At 34.4% G+C, this 18912-nt stretch overlaps 3 protein-coding genes and 2 long non-coding RNA genes across 6 annotated transcripts; 3 read left to right on the plus strand and 2 right to left on the minus strand.

Moving 5' to 3' along the window:
• The first annotated feature begins 1276 nt into the window (after positions 1-1276).
• LOC122836819 lies at positions 1277-1855 on the plus strand. 2 transcript variants are annotated; one of them, XR_006371619.1, is made up of 3 exons: positions 1277-1393; positions 1615-1725; positions 1800-1855. It is a non-coding gene; the product is annotated as an uncharacterized LOC122836819 (long non-coding RNA). The 2 variants fall into 2 exon arrangements; XR_006371618.1 differs by having other exon boundaries at positions 1305-1448.
• Positions 1856-2407: 552 nt separating this feature from the next.
• LOC122836818 lies at positions 2408-7023 on the plus strand. Its single transcript, XM_044126704.1, has 6 exons — positions 2408-4787; positions 4863-5183; positions 5337-5696; positions 5854-5982; positions 6127-6173; positions 6260-7023. The coding sequence occupies exons 1-6, from the start codon at positions 4745-4747 to the stop codon at positions 6392-6394; spliced, it is 1035 nt and encodes a 344-aa protein (XP_043982639.1). The 5' UTR covers positions 2408-4744; the 3' UTR covers positions 6395-7023.
• A 2894-nt stretch (positions 7024-9917) lies between these two features.
• LOC122836871 lies at positions 9918-13293 on the plus strand. The gene is made up of 5 exons (XM_044126831.1): positions 9918-10746; positions 10837-11211; positions 11355-11465; positions 11577-11620; positions 12142-13293. Exons 1-5 carry the CDS (start codon positions 10560-10562, stop codon positions 12214-12216), a joined length of 792 nt encoding a protein of 263 aa, XP_043982766.1. The 5' UTR covers positions 9918-10559; the 3' UTR covers positions 12217-13293.
• A 439-nt stretch (positions 13294-13732) lies between these two features.
• On the minus strand, positions 13733-16632 carry LOC122836905. Its single transcript, XR_006371660.1, has 3 exons — positions 16516-16632; positions 14964-15022; positions 13733-14218 (listed from the first exon to the last, which is right to left on the minus strand). It is a non-coding gene; the product is annotated as an uncharacterized LOC122836905 (long non-coding RNA).
• Positions 16633-17041: 409 nt separating this feature from the next.
• Positions 17042-18058, minus strand: LOC122837445. The gene is made up of 3 exons (XM_044127800.1): positions 18052-18058; positions 17567-17911; positions 17042-17481 (listed from the first exon to the last, which is right to left on the minus strand). The coding sequence occupies exons 1-3, from the start codon at positions 18056-18058 to the stop codon at positions 17042-17044; spliced, it is 792 nt and encodes a 263-aa protein (XP_043983735.1).
• Positions 18059-18912: the final 854 nt, after the last annotated feature.

An 18912-nucleotide genomic window follows, 5' to 3' on the forward strand; every position in this document is an offset into this window, starting at 1 on the left:
GACCCTCGGGGGGCATGGTGGCCCCTCTGGGGCATATCGATGTATATTGACATCAGTATGATGTCAATAGACACTTTAGAAATGTTTCTGGGGTTACATATGACAGTGTTCTGATGTATTAAAGACTGTTTTCTGTTTTAGGCTTCAGAGGAAATTGAGCTTGGAGAATTTCTGGGAAAAATATTATAAAAGTGTAATTAAATCCACACTTGGGTTGCAGGCAACAGATGTTGTCCTGTTGTTTTTGCTATGGATCAGACTTCTTGTTTGTTTCGGCTCCCTATTGCTAAGCGACACATATTCCTTTAAGAGAAAAACAACCCCTGCAGGTATAACAGAAAGATCACAAGTTTTATTTTATTTTATTTCATTTTATTTTATTTTATGGGTTTTGTTTGTTTTTAAAGTGATCATAAAACATCATTTTCTTGTTAAGAAAACCAAACTGTAAATTTTTTCTTCTGTTTCACTGTTAATCTTCATGTTCCCCTACCTTAGAACTGCTAAAAAATATCCAAAGAAATGGAATCACGTTGTGGAAATAATCTTAATAATCACGTTGTCGTGAATTCATTTGAAAGAATATGAAAGAGTATTAGAGGACGTGCAATTGGATTAGAGATGGGCCAGATTTTATGCAAAATACCAAAACGCCTTTCTAAAACTGGCGGGTCTTCTCAAAAGTTGATATTTAGCGCCACCTGCTGGTCAAATACAGGACTTCAGCCATTCAAATCAGACAAAGGAGGAATTAGCTAATTCAGACAAACAGGGGTGATGTGATGTCTGAGGCATTGCTGCAACTTACTACAACTGACAAAATAATGAAATAAAAAAAAAAAAATGAATGAGAAAGTCCAGGAATCTGTAACTGGAAGAGCAAGAGCAAGATAAAAGTCTGCAGAAAATGGTAATTGAGAAATCCATCACAACAGTGTAACCATAGATCATGGAAAAATTTTCTTTTCACGCTAAATAGCTATTAATTCTTTAAATAATTAAAATATCTTAAAATTAAACATTAATTTGTTTTCACAAGAACAATAAAATGAAAACTAAGTTGAAAATAGACTTGAAATTCAAATGAGGTGAGTTTTAAGAGCAGATATAAAATGACGTCAGTAAGCCGAGCAAAAAATTCTTATCTAACTTACTCATGAGAAACACAGTAGGACTAGAATCGTGTGACTGGGCCTTAGGCTGTTCAAATGTTGACAGACAAACAATGTAGGTAACTGGAAAATAGATGTCACAAGCTGACCTTGCAACACTCATGCTGGGACATTAAAAATAATATTCACCATCTCTTAAAACTTTTAGACTTGATCTTCTAAACATTGTTTTGAGGCAACACATGAAGAGTGAGATCTATTTCCAAATATCACAACTACAGGTATTCTCTTCCTTGGACCCATCAGACCATAGTGTAGACTTTACACATTTTTCAGGTATATTTTGTGAGATTCCTTGAACTTTAAACATTGTAAATGTCAGTTTAATATTTTTGTGTAACTATAAAAATGAAATTATGCACCTTGTGATACAACACTGTTTACAGCTTTTTCCAGTAATTTCAGAAAGCTTTTAACCCATTTCACCTTTGTTCCATCTCAGTTTGTCTGTCCATTTTGGTTATTGATCAATACGTCAAAGTCCAAAAAAAAATCCTTTGAAAAGATCCTTGTTCACTTTTCACTGGCCAATATCAGCTTTTCAGCAATTGAGGTAACAACTGCATAACGATACTTGTTGAAATATTTTAAACAATATATGTTTAAATTTTTAATATTTTATTTTAGCTTCACGGGCAAGACTCGACAGAAGGAAAACGAATACCAGCTTCGTCTTTCGGTTTGTGATTTTATTTTTTCTAATTTTCTGATTAAGTTTTTGTCCAAATCATATGGCTAAGTTTTATTTTATTTCACATTATTCAATTCTCTTTTTCTATATTTGTTTCCATAGTGGACAATGAAGATCACACTTGCCTGTTTGCTGTTGCTTTTTAGCTCTGCAACCTGCCAAGATGCAATTGTTAGAGACCGTTACCGAAAATTTATAAACCAGCATATCAATGTAGGCATGAGCCAAACTCGATGTGATGCAGAAATTAGCCAAAGAGACATCTCAAAAACTGACAGCAATGAATGTAAGGAAACCAACACTTTCATCCGAGCTAGCACTAACCTAGTTAAGCGGATTTGTGCAAGTGCAGGTGAGCCATACGGTCAAATGAGGAAAAGCCTGCAACCTTTTGATGTTGTTGTCTGTACTCTGAGAAACCAAGGTGCCAGACATCCACATTGCCAGTACAGGGGTGCTAGTCGTACCAGAAGAATTGCAATCAAATGTGAGCAAGGCTTTCCTGTACATTTTGACAGAGACATTGTTGTTATAAATGACTGAGTACTTATGATGATGATTAGATGCAGTGGGCTTTTATGCCTTGTTAAATAAAAAAAGTTATTAATTTGCATTTCTCTGTGTCTACTTATTAATAAAATAACACTAACATGATTTACAGTGAAAAATTTTATTAAGTATCTGAAATCCTGGGGGAAATGTTATACAGTACCTTTACAGTAGTGTCTTGTCACTTTCAGTCAGATATGCCATAGATGACGCTATCTTTTAAAATATTCAATAATTTGCAGATCCCAAGTAAGTAAAGTATTAAATGTTTAAATTATTTAATCTTTTTATTTTCTTGTCAGAATTTTTTAATACAAGATATTAAACTTGAATTCCCAATTACAGAACATTATGCTTTGGTTACTTTTTGCGCAATAACATTACAAGTGACTTATTTTGAAGCTAGTCAATAGTTTGTGATGCAGTGGCAGAGTTAATGACTGACTTATTATCAGTTCAAAGACTTTGTTGTCGTATAACTTTCCTGAAGTTCAGTTTTTTAGAGGTTTACCAGTTGATGGGTTAAACAGTATATCCATAGTTACAAGGAAAAAGCAGAATAATTGCATATTATTTTCAAAAAGCTTCATATTTGCACGTATATATTCTGCCCAATTAGACATATTATTATTAACATCTTATGTCCTCTACATGTTGGTGCCATAACAGTCAAAACACCATGTAGACTTCTGGCATTTCCCATTCCACCTGACCCCTTGCACCACCTTCTGGCTCCCATATCCAGCTGAGAGAACACAATTTTCAAAGATAATTTTCATCATGAGGAGTCTTTTGGACTGCACCCTGTTTGAGACCTCATTAAACATTAAACAGCACTTCTATTCTTTGAAATTCTTTTAATTCGTTTTCTGTAACATAAAAATTTTCTATGAAACTTTCAGGATTTCATTTGCTGTAAGCAATGAAGTAAAAAACACTTGAAATACAGTGTGGAAAACTGTATTACAGATGAGGTTCATGTTTTCATTTGGATTACTGAAAGGTAACAATTAATTCAACTGTCTACCACCAGATGGCAGCACATCAAGGTAGCTATGACCTTTTTCAGGTCATGGTTTGTTAACAGAAGCTCACTGACAAAATTTGGAAGGCCTAAAAGTCTCTAAGCTTTTAACACTTAACAGAGAGAAATCATATTTAATCAAATCCTCTGAAAATTTACAATAGAAATTATTTAAAAATGATGAATTTTACCTAAAAAATATATTGCTGACGGAATAAGCCCTTTTCTTAAGGCTTTAAACTTTTTACATTTGTGATTTTTTTTTTTCATATTGAAGGTGAGTTGTTGCTCATGTCATTTTTGTTTTACTGTTTTGAAATCCTGCAATAGACATTTTTTTTTTTACAATTTTACTTTTTACTTCAGGTTCCACACAAGACTATACAACAAAAACAGTTTCCTTTGGAGAAGATGTCACTCTAACATACAACTTAAAATGTAATTTGTCAAGTTTCTTCTGGATGAAATTTGTTGCTGCAAAAAATTCTCCAGTTCATTTGAGAAATAAAATTGGAGCATTTATTCCCTTGCTAAAACTCAGCTTTTCACAGGAAGCAATTCACTTTTTTGAAGTACAGCAGCTGTACATACTAAAACATTGTAGCAGGAAGACATCACGAGAAAACTGAGGTGCTCAAACATCTTCAAGAATGCCACAAAAACAATCGGGCCCAAGATTGTTGGTCACAATATTTTAACATGCTTGATGCAGCATCTTCGTTAACACCTCTTGCAAGAATAAATTGACTGTTACTAAAAGAAGTCCCAATTTCTTGCTGTTTGTTTTGAAAAAATATGATAATTAAATATGGCTAATGCTTTTAAGTTTAGGAACCTGTTGTAATATCAGATGACATGCTTTAACAATGCAATTCATTTCATTGAAACGTTAATAGTTTGTCAAACAAAGCTTGGTGAGTAAATAGCATTTAATATTTTAATATTACCCTTACCTTTCCCTTTCAGCAAGAGATAAATCTCCACAGATCAAATACAGAATTATTTTAAATAAAATAAAGTTGACCAATGAGCACCATGAGTCACTACTCTGTTTATCATAAGTGTCTCATGGTTACATGAAAAACTACTTATACTGCTTCACAAGTAGAGGTAATGGAAAGGAAAGGTTGAAGTGTGATCATTTTCACTATGTTGATAAATATAAAAACAAAGAAGAGATCAATTATTTAAAAAAACAACAAAAAACAGCCTCCTCCCATATCTGGGTCCCCTCCCATATAGCCACATAGAGGTTCATAAGTTTACAAGATTTAAATAATCAGATACCTCCCCTGAAATACCTGAACAATGATGATCATACTTTATACACTTCTTCTCTTTCCAATTGGACGTGAGTATTGCTGTAAACCTTAAATTATTTTGCCATTTTACATTGACGTTTATGTACATTTAATTTGTTCTTCAGGATGTACACAAGAATATAGAACAAAAACTGTTTCTGTCGGAGAAAATGTCACTCTGACATGCAGCAGGAGAAGTGATTCATCAGGTTTCCTCTTCTGGATGAAAGTTGTTGCTGGAAATTTGCCTGAAGTCTTAGGTGCAAGTTATACTTTTGATAGCAGCATTGTTAACTACACACCTCACATCATAACAAAACAAGAACCAGGAACTTTTCTTCTCCAGATAAAGCAAACAGAGCTGAAAGACACTGCTTTTTACTACTGTGAGGAAATATCTGAGCTACAGAAATCCCTTATGAATGTGACTTTTCTGAAAGTTAAAGGTAATTGGAACCATTATTATCTTACTGATGCTCAACTTTCAGATTTTAAGTTTCTCTGTAGGAAAAAATGTAGGTTGCATAAATTAATTCAATATATCCCACTGCATTCTATGCAGACTTGAAAATAATGTATTGTTCCGTTGTATCTCTCAGGACCAGAAGCTGAAATAACCACTGTTGTTCAAGAACTCCCATTGCTTCCAGTCCACCTAAGAGACTCCGTGACTCTTCAGTGTTTGGTCCAGTCTGAATCTGATGACCATGCAAGTTCAGATCATCACAGTGTTCATTGGTTCAAAGTCAACTTTGATGAATCTCATCCCAGTAAACTTTATGTTCATGGAAAATCAGCAAGTAAATGTGAGAGGATTCCTGAGACCCCATCTGTAAGGGAATGTATCCACAACTTTTCATTGAGCAATGTTGGCTCCTCTGATGTGGGAACGTATTACTGTGCCGTGGTCACATGTGGGCACCTACTGTTTGGAAAAGGAACAAAACTGGAAATTGAAGGTATTTTAACCAATGTGTCATTTAAACTTTTTCTTGTTCAGTAATTGTTTAAAAATCAAAGTGAAATGTGCGCCATAATTAAGACTGAGCCTTAAAGTTAAGTCACACTTCTTGTTTTTGCTCAGTGCACCTTATTACTTTCTTCTTTAATTTTCAGGATACTTATTTGTCTCTCATTCTTTTGGAACCATTATGTTCATTGTCCTGCTGTGTGCTGCTTTGGCTATCACTGTGACAGTTATTGTCCAACTAAATCACACCAACAAGAAACTAAGAAGAAGCGCTGGTATCAAAATCTTATTCTTATTTTAAATCTTATTCAGTCACTATTTTGTCATTATATATATAGGAACATATATATATAGATATAAGCATATCTATATATATATGTTCCTTTCTGTTATTTGTGTTTTCTCTACTTATAACACAGAAGCTGCAGCAGATTCTGAAATAGCTACAGCTCAACAAAGTCCGGCAGTAAGTTGGGAATATTGTGATGAGAACATTATGATGAGTTTTCTCCATCATAATATTTTTTTGTTGTGTTTTGTTTTTTCCTGCAGACAACTGAAGATGGTTTGATTTATTCTGTGCCAAATTTTGCAAAGAAAAAGGCTGAGCGAAAAAGAAAGAGAAACACAAAAGCAGCGGGTGAACAAAGCATCTATGCTGGTGTCCGGACTTTGGGGTATGAATAGCAGCGTTATCTGATTTACAACCAGAAGAGGAACTCGATGATATATCATTCAAAACAATTCCAATTTCATTTTGAATTTACATGAGTATATGGGAGAATCATTTTATTATACATTTAATTGGATAGTTTGACACTTTTTTACTCTGTTTGTCCCTTTGTTATATGCTAAGTCTGACAATTTACTGCTTTGTACTGTTACGGCTGTGTCTGTGAGGTGACTATCTGGATTTTAATTAGCTGAAACTGGTTCTCATAATAAGAAAATAAGAGGTGTAGCAAATTGACAGGTTGCTTAATTCAGAACAACTCGCACTGGCAACAATAAGAATGAAACAAAGAAATAAATAATGAAAGATTCCTAAGTGTTATAAGTTTAGACTATGGCAAAGAGAAATTTAAAAAAGTAGTTTTTTTTTTTTCCCCCACCAGAGGGTCTTTTTGTGGGCTCTAGTGTCCCTTATATGACAATAGGCTGACAGGAAGGGGGAAGGAGAGGAGGGAAGACATACAGCAAATGTCGGCCAGGTCTGGGATTCGAACCCGTGACAGCCGCGTCAAGGACTCAAGGCCTCCAAATGTGGGTTGCGCTATCCCCTACGCCACCACAGCACGCCCAAAAACTACTTTTTTGGCGTGCTGTGGTGCCATTTACCATTTACTACCAAAAATAAGTCAATCCATCCATCCATCCATCCATCCATCCATCCATCCATCCATCCATTTTCTATATACCCTTTGTCCCTAATGGGGTCGGGAGGGTTGCTGGTTCCTATCCCCAGCTAACGTTCCGGGCGAGAGGCGGGGTTCACCCTGGACAGGTCGCCAGTCTGTCACACAAAAATAAGTTTTAATTTTAATTTTTTTTTTATTTCTGAAACTCTTTTTAAATGATTATATAATTCTGTTTACCTAATATTTTCATATAGATGACTGAGAATGTATTTTTTTGTTTGCAAGTGTTTTCGATTTGACTGCTACTTTTTGCCTTACTGCACAGTACAAATAAGTTTATTCTTCAACCTAGAAAAATGAACATGTAAAAAAACATAAAAATTTCATGTTGTGTTGGCTCTGGTAACACCTATTTTAAGCTCTATTAACCGGCTTTCCCAAAGAAGTCATTAAAATGATACTCTCATAATGACTGGTTCATCTGAACATGACAAATGTGTTTTAAAAATTTAATTTCTTATCATACACTTATAATCACTGATTTTTACTACTTGGATATGGATATCAATGGATATCAATGGATATCAACATCATCCAGTTGCTGCAGATTTTTTTAGCTGTAAATATATGATGCAAATCTCCCTTTCCATATTTTCATTGGATTTGGAACTGATGACTGCCAAGTACATTCAGTAAAAGACTTTGAGAGGCTTTGAACCTTGTCTCATGGGCCATCATACTGTTGATAGCAGTCATCAGAAGAAGTGCACACTGTGGTCAAAGGAAATAGGAGATAGTCAGCATCAATATTCAGGTAGGCTCCATTGTTTAAATTTATTGCATTTAGTATAGTGCAACACATTCACAAACAAAGTTCAACAAAAGTCTATTTCCCAAACCATTTGAACATCGGAAGCAGCCTGTACTATTGATACAAATCAGAATGGATCCATACCTTCGTATAATTTATGCTGAAATCTGAAACTCCTATTAAATATCACAGCTCATTCGATCAGGCAACCTTTTTTTTTAAACTGTTGTGGTTCAATTTGTTTGAGCCTGTGTCAACCGAAGCCTCAGGTTTCTGTCTTAAGCTGACAGGAATAGCACTCTTTGTGGTCCTCTACTGCTGTCACTCGTTTGGTTCAGTGTTTGGCCTGTTGTGTGTCAAAAAGAGGTATTCTACATACCTTGTTTTTTTTTTTTTTTTGTCCATTCTTAGTAAACTCTACAGATGAGTTGTGTGTGAAAACCACAGTAGATCAACAGTTCCTGCAATACTCAGAATAGCACTATGGTTTAGCAGTTGAACTTCATCAAGTTGGCTGTATGGCATACAGGAATCCTCACCTGGACACGTGGGATGAGGATACCTGCAGAGAGTACCCAAACATTACGCTCAAGTAAGTGCATATTAATTGAGCAACAACATATTTTTGCTCCAGTAAAGGGAATGGCTTTAATAAATCAGCATTGTTATTGACCGATTCATTTAATTGCTGTTTAAAAAACAATTAAAGAGGTGCACCTAATGAATTGGCTGGTGAGTGTAAAAAGTGTTATGTCTCATTCTCAATATCAGTTTGTGTTGGCATATACGTTCAAGAAGCTAACCTGAGGAAGCGATTGAAAGAGAAGATAATAAAATGCAATAGCATTTTACTGAAATACCATCACCATTAGTGGTGCTTCTGTGGTTTACAGAGAGATATAGTTTCAATACACTTTGAAGTATATTGTGTAAGTTGTGTAAAATACATGTGGGTTTGCAGGTCAGGAGAACTGTATGAATCAAATTTAGGTGGCAGCGTAAAAGTCTTAACTTAAATGTAAGAATCTGGAAAATTTTATGCAAAATGTTTTCATGCATCCATAAGAACCTTTACAATTATAAGTTGAACTTGCAAAAAAACTCTGAAGTAAGACAAAATTTAAAAATAGTTGTGGTTTCAGTATGAGAGGGGCCGTTTCTTTTTGATGTCAGGAAATAGTGGTTCAAAAGCATTTCTTGGAAAAAGACAACACAAAGCGTTTGGTAACTTTTGCACCTTTTTGGGGGGCGGAGGGGCTGAGCAGTTTTAGAGATTAAATAGTTTCACTCTTAAATTGCTATCACATGTGGTGCTATCTTGTCATGTATCCCCATGAAGAAACGTTACATGGCTTCATGGGGTGGGACTGAAGTGGGGAGCTTCGATTCCACCAATGCTACTTTCATGTACTCCTGTACTGATTTGTACATATGCAGAGCATGTGTGTGTATTATGTTGTTTGTGTTTAACCGTGTCAGAACCGAGTATGTTACTTGCCATTAATCCACCATTTCAATGATTCTGTAACTGCTGTGGGTTTTAAATTCCTGTGATGCTAATGCACTGTTATTTCTTTTTAAGTCAAGATACATTGACAGGTAGGCTTATCTGGTATTTACATTTTATATGCTACAAATGCATATGAAGAAAAAATACACAGAAATATATGGAACTTTTATAGGAGAGTTATTTTTCAATGGCATCATGTCTTAAAACACCAATTAATCAAAAATGCTAATGACATTTTAACCGGCAGCACAATACTTCATAGTCTACAAAAGAGGACTAGTGCCACTAAAACAAACAAACAAAAAAGCAATTTCTGACTTTTGATCTCAGAAGATGAAATAAAAAATAAAAAAATCTGAATTCTAATAGATACGTTTACTTTACATTAAGAAAAAAAAAATATTTCAGTGCAATTGCAATGTTTTCAATGGCCAAAGCAAATGCTATTTTCTTTGCTTTTTTTAAATAAAATGTGAATACTTTATGCCCAACATAAAAGGAGCAGTTATTTTCAGTTTTCCTAAAATTATTTTAAACTAGTGTATCATCCTTTAGTTAAAGGATCTTACAAAAAACAGATATGGTTGTTTTGATCCATTTTAAAACAGACTACAAAACCTCAAATAGCTGACATGCAGAAAGCACCAGCATGACAGGAAATGAAGTTATAAAATCGGCTATCGTGTGGGTTCATCACGCAGTTGGACATGTCATGTCCACCACGAATCACAAACAAGTCTCTCTCCATCAGGATGATATACATGTGGATTGTTTTAATTTTTCTTGATCTAGGCGGTAAGTATTATTCACATTATTTAGCTAAAATTTTGTCTTTGTTTTAATACGAAAACAGCATTTTTAGTTTATTTTTCTGTAGAATATTTTGTTGTCCCATTTATGTCTCATTTATGAGTTGGTCTTTGAATATAGACAACATTTCTGCTGAAATACTGTCACATGTACGGGAATAAATTTACAATGAAAACTGTTTTTACCCGTTATTAATGGTAATTATTTTTGGATTATGCAGATTCACTGATTTCAGTGACCACAGGCCAGCTAGGTGAACCTGTAACTTTTACTTGCTGGCTTTCTGATTCGGACTACAGTAACACTCGAGTGAAGTGGTATAAACAGACTAATGGAGATACTCTAAGATTGATAACAACCCTGATGAAGGCAACTACCCACACATTATTTGAGAAAGGGTTTTCTCCCTCACGGTTCGCTGCAAACTATACCACATTCAAGAGCACGTTGACTATCCTCAAAACTTTAAAAGAAGATGAAGCCCTGTATCACTGTGCAGTATCCACCTGGAATAGAGATGAGTGGTCTGGGACTTATTTGTCTTTGAAAGGTAATGCATTATTATACGACTCATTGTATGTCTGAAAGAGGCAATTACTCAAACAATTTCTGAACTTATTTTTACTCTCACTTTTTCTAGACATAAATACAAGATCATTAAACTACAGTGTTGTTCAGTGGTCAACAGTATCTGCCCCACTTCAGCCTGGGGACTCTGTTACCCTCCAGTGTTCAGTCCTACCTCATTCCCAGACTGGATCCTGTCCAAGTGAACGCAGGGTGTCCTGGTTTGGAGTCAGAAAAGACGCTTTCCTTGGAAGCATCATCTACACAGATCAAAATGTATCTTACAATTGTGACAAGAAACCTGACACATCATCAGATTCAAGAAGATGTGTTTATAACTTCTCAAAGAATGTCAGCTCTGAAGATAGTGGGACTTACTACTGTGCACTGGCCATGTGTGGGGAGGTTATATTTGGAAATGGAACCAAACTTGAAATTGAAGTCAAAGGTAAGAGTATGATAGTCAATAAATTTAAATTAATTTCTGAGGATTATATATATATATATATATATTTATGTATGTATTACATAATTATTTTCAATCTCTGTTAAATAAAAGTAGTTCTTATGGGTTATATTTTTATGTGTTAGATGGCTACAGATTGCCAAATTATGGCCTGCTTCTGATGTGTCCTCTTGTGGCTGTAAGTGGGTTTGCCATTGTTATTACCATTATCAGGACAAAAGGGGATTTCTGGAAAGGTAAAACAGCATACATTTTCACAATTATTTTTGGAAGTACTGTAATCAAGCTTTAGCATCTGTTTATTATTTTTTTATTTTATCTGTGAATTTTCCTCTTGTATTTTACAGTTGATAATTGTCCTCAAGGAAATGTTGAGAAGCAGAAACTAAAGGTAAAATTTTCAAAAAACATATATTATTTACTGACATACATATATCCATCATTTCCATGCTAAACAATATAATTTAGGTTTCCGCTGATTCCCAATAATTCCCTGATTTGTCTCTTTCAGTTCAGTTTAAATTTATTTAATCAAGGAGGACAGCACATTAAACAATGTTGAAAGCTAACAACAGAGTAACCATCATTTTGTACATCGGTTTTCTAGCCACAAGCTAATTTACAAACCTAGTCCTTGGTTCAACCTTTTTATAAAAGAGTGCAATTTAAATAAATTTGTATTATTCATAATCATATTATTAATGTGAGCACTACTAATGTGTGTTTCTTTAGTAGTTTCATTGGTTTTATGTCTGTCCATCTGTTTCAAGCACTTTCACTACGGGCTGTATAAAAAGTGTTCAGTAACCATTATGATGTATCGATTATTGGTGTGAATTCTATAAAGTTGAATAAATTGCGTTATTTAAAGCTGTAACTGAAATTAAAAAGTTGTCTTTATTTTTTTTACAGAAAGAAGAGGACACACGTATTTACTCTACTGTTGTCTTTGGTATAATAAAGAAGGAAAAGATGCAAAAGCAATAAAGAAGGAGAAAATCTATGGCGCTCTAAAGCCTTTCGGAGTAGAATAACAAGTGCTGAAAATTATTGGTTCTCCATCCTGAGTTTGTGATGTATGAGGCTAAGGACGAGTCAGTGAGCTGAATATATAAATTCCATTTATTATAACAAAATACAGCTGGTCCATTATGACATGCTGTCTTTAAGAGCTAAGAGTCAAATGGCATACCACAAGGGTTTCCCATTCCCTTTGTCTCTCTGAGCTACGCCCCAAAGAGGGCGTTACCTAGTGTGACATAGCTTACTCCAGCTCCCATTTGCATATTCTAACATGTGGTTTCCATTAGGTTTAGCTTAGCTTTAGCTTAGCAACTAGCTAAAAGAGACAAAAGAAAAACACAGAATTATTTATTCTCAACACAAGTCAATGCCTGAACCTCTTTTTAATCACCATGAACCACATAGCTGGAGCAGGAGGCCCTGTACAGCCCTACTATCTCTTGTGACCACTAATACTACTAACTTTCAGTGTCTTTTGTATGTTTGCTTTTTAAAAGTTTTTTTTCTGGCAGTAGTGGCCTTCAGTTGTCTGTAATCTGACAGGACAGGGGAAAGGAGAAGGATGACTGCATCAATGTCTGCAGCCTCTGAATACGGCGAGCCCACTATAGCTATTGTGCTACACAATCTATAGCTCTACGTAATGTAATTTTTATTACAACATAAATTAAGTAATACACATCAAAACACTTGAATACACACTGTACTAGTCTGATCAAAATCCTGATCTGTTAAGGCGAGCGGAGTTGGCTTTTGAAGTCAAAGCAGTCTCAAACTGAATATTTTAAAAGACCCATTCTCATAAAACTGATAGAGGAGAATGTGCCAATTGTGAAAGCAGCAAAAAAATGGATAAAATACTGACAACCCTGTTTCCTGTTTTGTCTTCCTGTTTTTTTTTAACCTGTTTTAGAAAAGTGAAACCGTAAAGAAGAAAGCTTCTGCTCTCTGTTCGTTATTAAAGTGTTAAAATAAAATTTGATCAAATTTTGCATGTTCCTATTTTTGTACAGTGACAGAACCGTATACACTAGGGTTATTATTTACACTGACTCATTGTATTTGCAATTAATTTTTAATAAACAAAAGTCTGTAACTTCAAAAGATATTTGTAATTTATGTCCAGCTTTTTCAGACATTTTATCCAATGTATATAAAATGTATGTTTTATCAATAAGTTCAGTGCATGAAGTCATAGGAGCTGCAATGGCCAGCATGATAACTTAGATTCTCTATAGAGAAATAGAATAGATTTGCTTTTAATTTCATATGACAATATAAAACAACAATATAAAGATGTAAATGCATAAATTATGCTTTTTTATTTAGCATGTTATTGGTATGAGGAGCTTTAATAACAGATTCATTTTTAAAACACATTTAAGTTGCAACTGATCTATTTTCAAATATTCCAAAAATACCCAAAGGATTTTTAAAACATAAAACAGTTAACAATTTAGGGGCTTGGGATAATGTGGGAAATGGGTAAATTACGATCATTCACACAAACACATCAGCTGTCACTTCATAGTGCAAAACAAAGGCTCTTTTTCAAATGTATGCCAAAGTAAGTTTACATATTTTATATTTTACAGTAAAAAGCACAAATGGCTCCATTTTATTGTGAAGCCTTTATTGTGAACAATTTCTGTACAAAGACATTTTATATTAAATCATATAAGAAATGTTTGCAAAAAGCATGGTTAAAAACTTGAATAGTCAAATCTACAAAACTTGAAAACCAACAAATGCACAATGTTAATTTGTTGTCAGTCATGCAAGCACATTGTGTCCAAGCTCTACACACACATGTCCTGCTCTAAGACATTTCATGCAGTGTGGGACGACCTCCTCTTACAGCTGAGTACACACACTCTGGTGGTGGTTCTGTTCTCTTCTTCACACCTTTTGTCTTCCTTGTGGAGAAATTAAGAGCTACATAATTGGCTTCATCTCCACGAGCACCCTGCAAATGATAATTTCAAATGCTTTATTATCAATATGCACATTTGGCTACAGGTAAGTCTTCAAACTTTGTTAAGGGTATGAACAAATTATGTTCATACCCTTAATTTGGGTATTGCCATTTTGTCTATTCCTACATCTTTTGGGTTAGTTTTGCTACAAATCCTTTTCAACCAATCTAACATATAATTAAATTCATTTTACATTTTTTTTGTTCGGATCCCTGTTTGGGCTTGATGACCTGAAATATAATCTAGATCTATCATAATATCTAGACCACATTAAAGCAACAGTAAATGACTTGGATGTTATTTATTGAACTGATAAATGCACATATTGTAGTAGCACACCATTCCTGATTTTTAACAGGAACAAACACTTCCCTGGTCGATACAAATCGACCCATTGTGGACAACACTGTTTCATACCCAAAACATTTCAATAAAACAACCAAAACTATGAAGGGACAAAATGGCAAATGTGTGCAAACCATTTTTTTGTACTTTTAATAATTATTTTTTTTTTATAATCCCATCTGACTAACTCACCATATAGTTGACAATTAAAATTAATCAGTAACATATACCTTCATTCATATGAAGAAAATGTTAAAAATTTTATCAAAGCTGTAAATTTGACAAGGTATCTGTACCAGACAGGGAAGTCAGAATTCTGATGAATCTGGAAAAATGACAATAAGTGTATTCTTTTTTAAATTTGATGCAATGTGGCAATAAGAGACTTACTGTGTCTGTTGCCTGGTTCCTCGATGACTTGCATTTTCCAGATGGGCCTGTATCTGCCCCTGTCAACAAAAAGTAAAGCTGTCAGAAAGAGCTGAAATTAAAACTTAAACATGTGCAAAATCACCCTTTTATTACTAAACTGCTATTTTAGTATTTATTGCAAAATCAGAATTTTGCAATAAATTCTGATTTATTGCAAATGAATGGTGGTTTTCTATATGTATATTATATGCATATTTGCATGATTTTAGCTGCAACAATCGTTTTTTGCATATTTCTCTATTTAAAAACAACACATGAACTACACCATAACAAGCAAAATAGAGGAATACTTCCTGAGATCTACATGTAGTTACCATTCTTCTTTTACCATCTATCCTTGTCTTTCTGGACAAACAAAGAGACAGATATATAGATATAGATAAAACTAATATTGTCCTTTCTTATATATGTATATGTAAGTACAAAATTCAGCTGAAGCTATTTTGGACTGCTCTAGTAGTCGCTGGCTTAGATTGCTGAATGCCAAAACTAGATCTCAACATGCGCTATGAAGGACTTCTGAAAACCACATTGTGAAGGGGTTGCTAGATCTATATTTACAAGTGCAGAGGAACATATATATGAAACCTTGGCATATAAGCAATATATAAATGTGCACCAAAGGAAGAATGAATTTTCTAAATTAAAATGTACAATTAGTTTTTTAGATGCAACAAACATGGTCTAAAATCCAACTTTTGCCATGTAACAGGAAGGATCATAATTTATAAAACCCAGGAGAATTTATTTTAACAGGTAACTTTAGCCAAATGCAATGGATGTACATCTGCTGTCAAACATAGCTGCTTTAAATAGATTGCAGTACTAAACCCCAATCTGAGTTATTCCATCAAATAAATAGTAGTTCATTTTCAGTTGCAAATTCAAGTACTAAGTCTATCATACTTGTAAATTCAAATATTTCCCTTCTCTAAACCTTGACCTCTGCACACTTCATACTAAGTAGCCGCTAATTTCCTACTTTTTTTTTTCAGAGAGAATTAGACACTCATGCTAAACCTGATCCACTACAGTTGCGTTTCTTTTCTTTTTTTTTCCCACCAAGGGTCTTTTGTGGGCTCTAGTGTCTCTTGTATGACAGTAGGCTGACAGGAAAGGGGGAAGGAGAAAGGGGAAAACATGCGGCAAATGTCGGCCAGGTCCGGGAATCGAACCCGCAATGGCCGCATCGAGGAATAAAGGCTTACAAATATGGATCACGCTATCCCTTACGCCACCACAGCACGCCCTACAGTTGCGTTTCTTAAAGGAAAAAGACATTGTTCTCATATAACTGAGTGTTTGCATCGTACCAAAAATATTACAGAACCTATTAAAATAGGAGAGAAGAAATTCATGCATAATTTATCATAGAGTGCTGAGTAAAAACTTGAAATAGATGTACTGGTAATAGCATGCACTTTTATATGTTTGAATTTAAACAAAAAACAATTCATGATCTCATGTACCTTTAACTTTGGAACAGTTCTACAGTTTATGTCAAACCTACCTTCACAATGTCCAACAACTGATAGTTTTATGTAGACAATAAGAGCAACAATTAGAGTCACGCAGCACGCCAACAGCAGACTAAGTACAAGAACAGATGGACTGAGATGAGAACCTGAAGGAACAGAAAAATTAGTTTTAGTCATGTATGAATTAGTAATAATTACAGCGAGTTACTGCAAACACTGAGATCAAAAGGTTCATATCTAATAATCATGTTGAGCAAGTCAAGCTTACAAGTACACCGTATCGGTTAAGTGAGAAATTATGAATTGAGTTAAAAATAAAATAAAAGTGTGTATTTATCCCAGGTATTTGGTTTTTGATTTAAAACAAACAAACCTATTCTATTTTGACCCAGCAGAAACATGATTGAGAAAAAAAACAATTCAATCAAAAAAAAAGTTCAGCTCCCAATGATCTAAATAATCAACTTGTGTTTTATTATTTAGGTGGACTAAATTAATTGTAAACACCAAAATGTTGTATTTATTTCAAATAAATTTATCATTTTCAGAACATAATTTTTAGCTGTTTATCAATAATTTGTGCACAACATACAAGTTATGTAGTCTCACTATAAAAACAGTAATTTTTAAAAATAAATAGAATTTATTTGACTTACATGTTTCTACTTTAGTTCCTTCTCCAAACAAGATCTTCCCACATGTGACCACAGCACAGTAATATATTCCAGTATCTGCGGAGTTCTGTATAGTTTTTGACAGTTGGTAGACACAGCTCCTCTGCTGAGCATCACTGCTGTTTTTGTTAGTGTAAATAAAGCTTGAATGGGAGGCTCCGAATCCGACTCTGAACCAGTACACATTGTTTTTAGCTGGACATTGACCAGAGTTTACAGAAGTCTTGGAGAGAAGAGAACAGTGGAGATTAACTGTGTCCCCTTCCTGGACTGATGTTGTCTCAGGAGTTTGTCTGACATGAGTCAGTGTTCGACTGTCATGATCTAGGATACAGTAAAAATAAACAGATTGTTAATAAAGACTATTATATGAAAATCTTTGATCTCTTTGAATAACAACAGAGCTTACCGTTTACAGCCAAGTAAATCCCTGCAGCAAAACGCTTTACATATGCAGTCCCACTTTGACAGAAATATGTTGCTTCATCCTCTTTACTGATATTCTTGATAGTAAGAGAGCACTGAGAATCCTCCGCTGTTAAATTAAAGCGACTGTTGTTAAATTGTTCACTCAGTTTTTGTTCAGTCAAGCTTCCTGAAGCAACTGTCTGGAGCATATGTCCAAGCGGCTGCTTGTACCAGTAGAAGAAGGTGCGCCCCGTCTTTGGAACTGGACAATGCAGAGTAACATTCCCACCAACTACAACCAGTTTCAAAGGGGTCTGATGAGGAATTTCATTAGTTTGACCGAGGGCTGAAAAAAATTTGCAAATGATCAAAAATGTTAAATAAAGTCCATTGCATTACTTTGCAAAGCTTAGCTGAACTGAAAAGAAACTCCTCTAAATTTGTGATCTAATAAATGTGAACATATTGAATAAAGGTGGTACTTACAAGCCATAGCGAGAAAAACCAGAGCAGATACTATTTTGGCCATTTTGAAAAATGAAAAAAAAAACAACAACAAAAAAACACCAGTCTAACACAACTGATTCCTTCCTCATTGAATGAAGGTTTAGCCTTATGATCTTCAATGTGTTCAAAGAGCAAATAGTTCTGATTGGCTAAAAAGGTAGAAGTGCACTCCCTTCAAAAATAAGCCAATCTAGATTGAATTAAGTAAACAGAGCTGAAAACATTTTCAGAAAATATGAAAGTCTTAATTTTGATATAAAACAGAAAGACAAATAAAGGCACACTGAAAATACATCTCTCATACACACACACACACATATATATATATATTCTTATATTCTGATATTTCAGCATATATATATATATATGTAATGGTGGAGGTTGTTTTGGCATTGATTTTTAAAAGGAGAATGTGACTCACATGTAAAACGGGGCAACAAAGTTGATTCTTTTCTAAACAAGTAAACTTCCAATACAGCTAATCTTTGGTTCCACTTGTTGCCTTCACAGCATCTGGAGGGAGTCTGGAGGATTGTTGCTCACAGTTGATCAAATTAACAAAACTGGTGGCCATTTTGTGAAAAATAAACTTCACACTTGTAAGATGATTAACCCTGCGATCGGACCATGATGACAATCAGCTTCTCTTAAGTAGAGCTTATCTTTTTCCAATTCCTGCATTTACAGTATATACAGTATTTGATGATAACATTCTGATACTGGTTGGCACTGTGTTAAAACTAGTTCAGATCATATTAGATAAACCAGAACACAAATCAAGGCAAATATGACATGAGGTTCCTCAAGGCTCCATTTTGGGGTCTCTTATTCAGTATTTTT

The sequence above is a fragment of the Gambusia affinis genome, linkage group LG09 (assembly GCF_019740435.1).
Source record: "Gambusia affinis linkage group LG09, SWU_Gaff_1.0, whole genome shotgun sequence".
NCBI classification, from domain to species: Eukaryota; Metazoa; Chordata; class Actinopteri; order Cyprinodontiformes; family Poeciliidae; genus Gambusia; species Gambusia affinis.

Bases quoted from the DNA above. Each gene is read 5' to 3' on its own strand.
- LOC122836818 (XM_044126704.1), top strand. From the start codon at position 4,745: ATGATGATCATACTTTATACACTTCTTCTCTTTCCAATTGGAC. The intron at 5,184-5,336 runs GTAATTGGAACC...TGTATCTCTCAG, and splicing joins GACTTTTCTGAAAGTTAAAG to GACCAGAAGCTGAAATAACC. The intron at 6,174-6,259 runs GTAAGTTGGGAA...TTTTTCCTGCAG, and splicing joins CAGCTCAACAAAGTCCGGCA to ACAACTGAAGATGGTTTGAT.
- LOC122836871 (XM_044126831.1), top strand. From the start codon at position 10,560: ATGAAGGCAACTACCCACACATTATTTGAGAAAGGGTTTTCTCCCTCA. The intron at 11,212-11,354 runs GTAAGAGTATGA...TTTATGTGTTAG, and splicing joins ACTTGAAATTGAAGTCAAAG to ATGGCTACAGATTGCCAAAT. The intron at 11,621-12,141 runs GTAAAATTTTCA...TTTTTTTTACAG, and splicing joins TTGAGAAGCAGAAACTAAAG to AAAGAAGAGGACACACGTAT.
- LOC122837445 (XM_044127800.1), bottom strand. The intron at 17,482-17,566 runs GTAAGCTCTGTT...ACTGTATCCTAG, and splicing joins GATTTACTTGGCTGTAAACG to ATCATGACAGTCGAACACTG.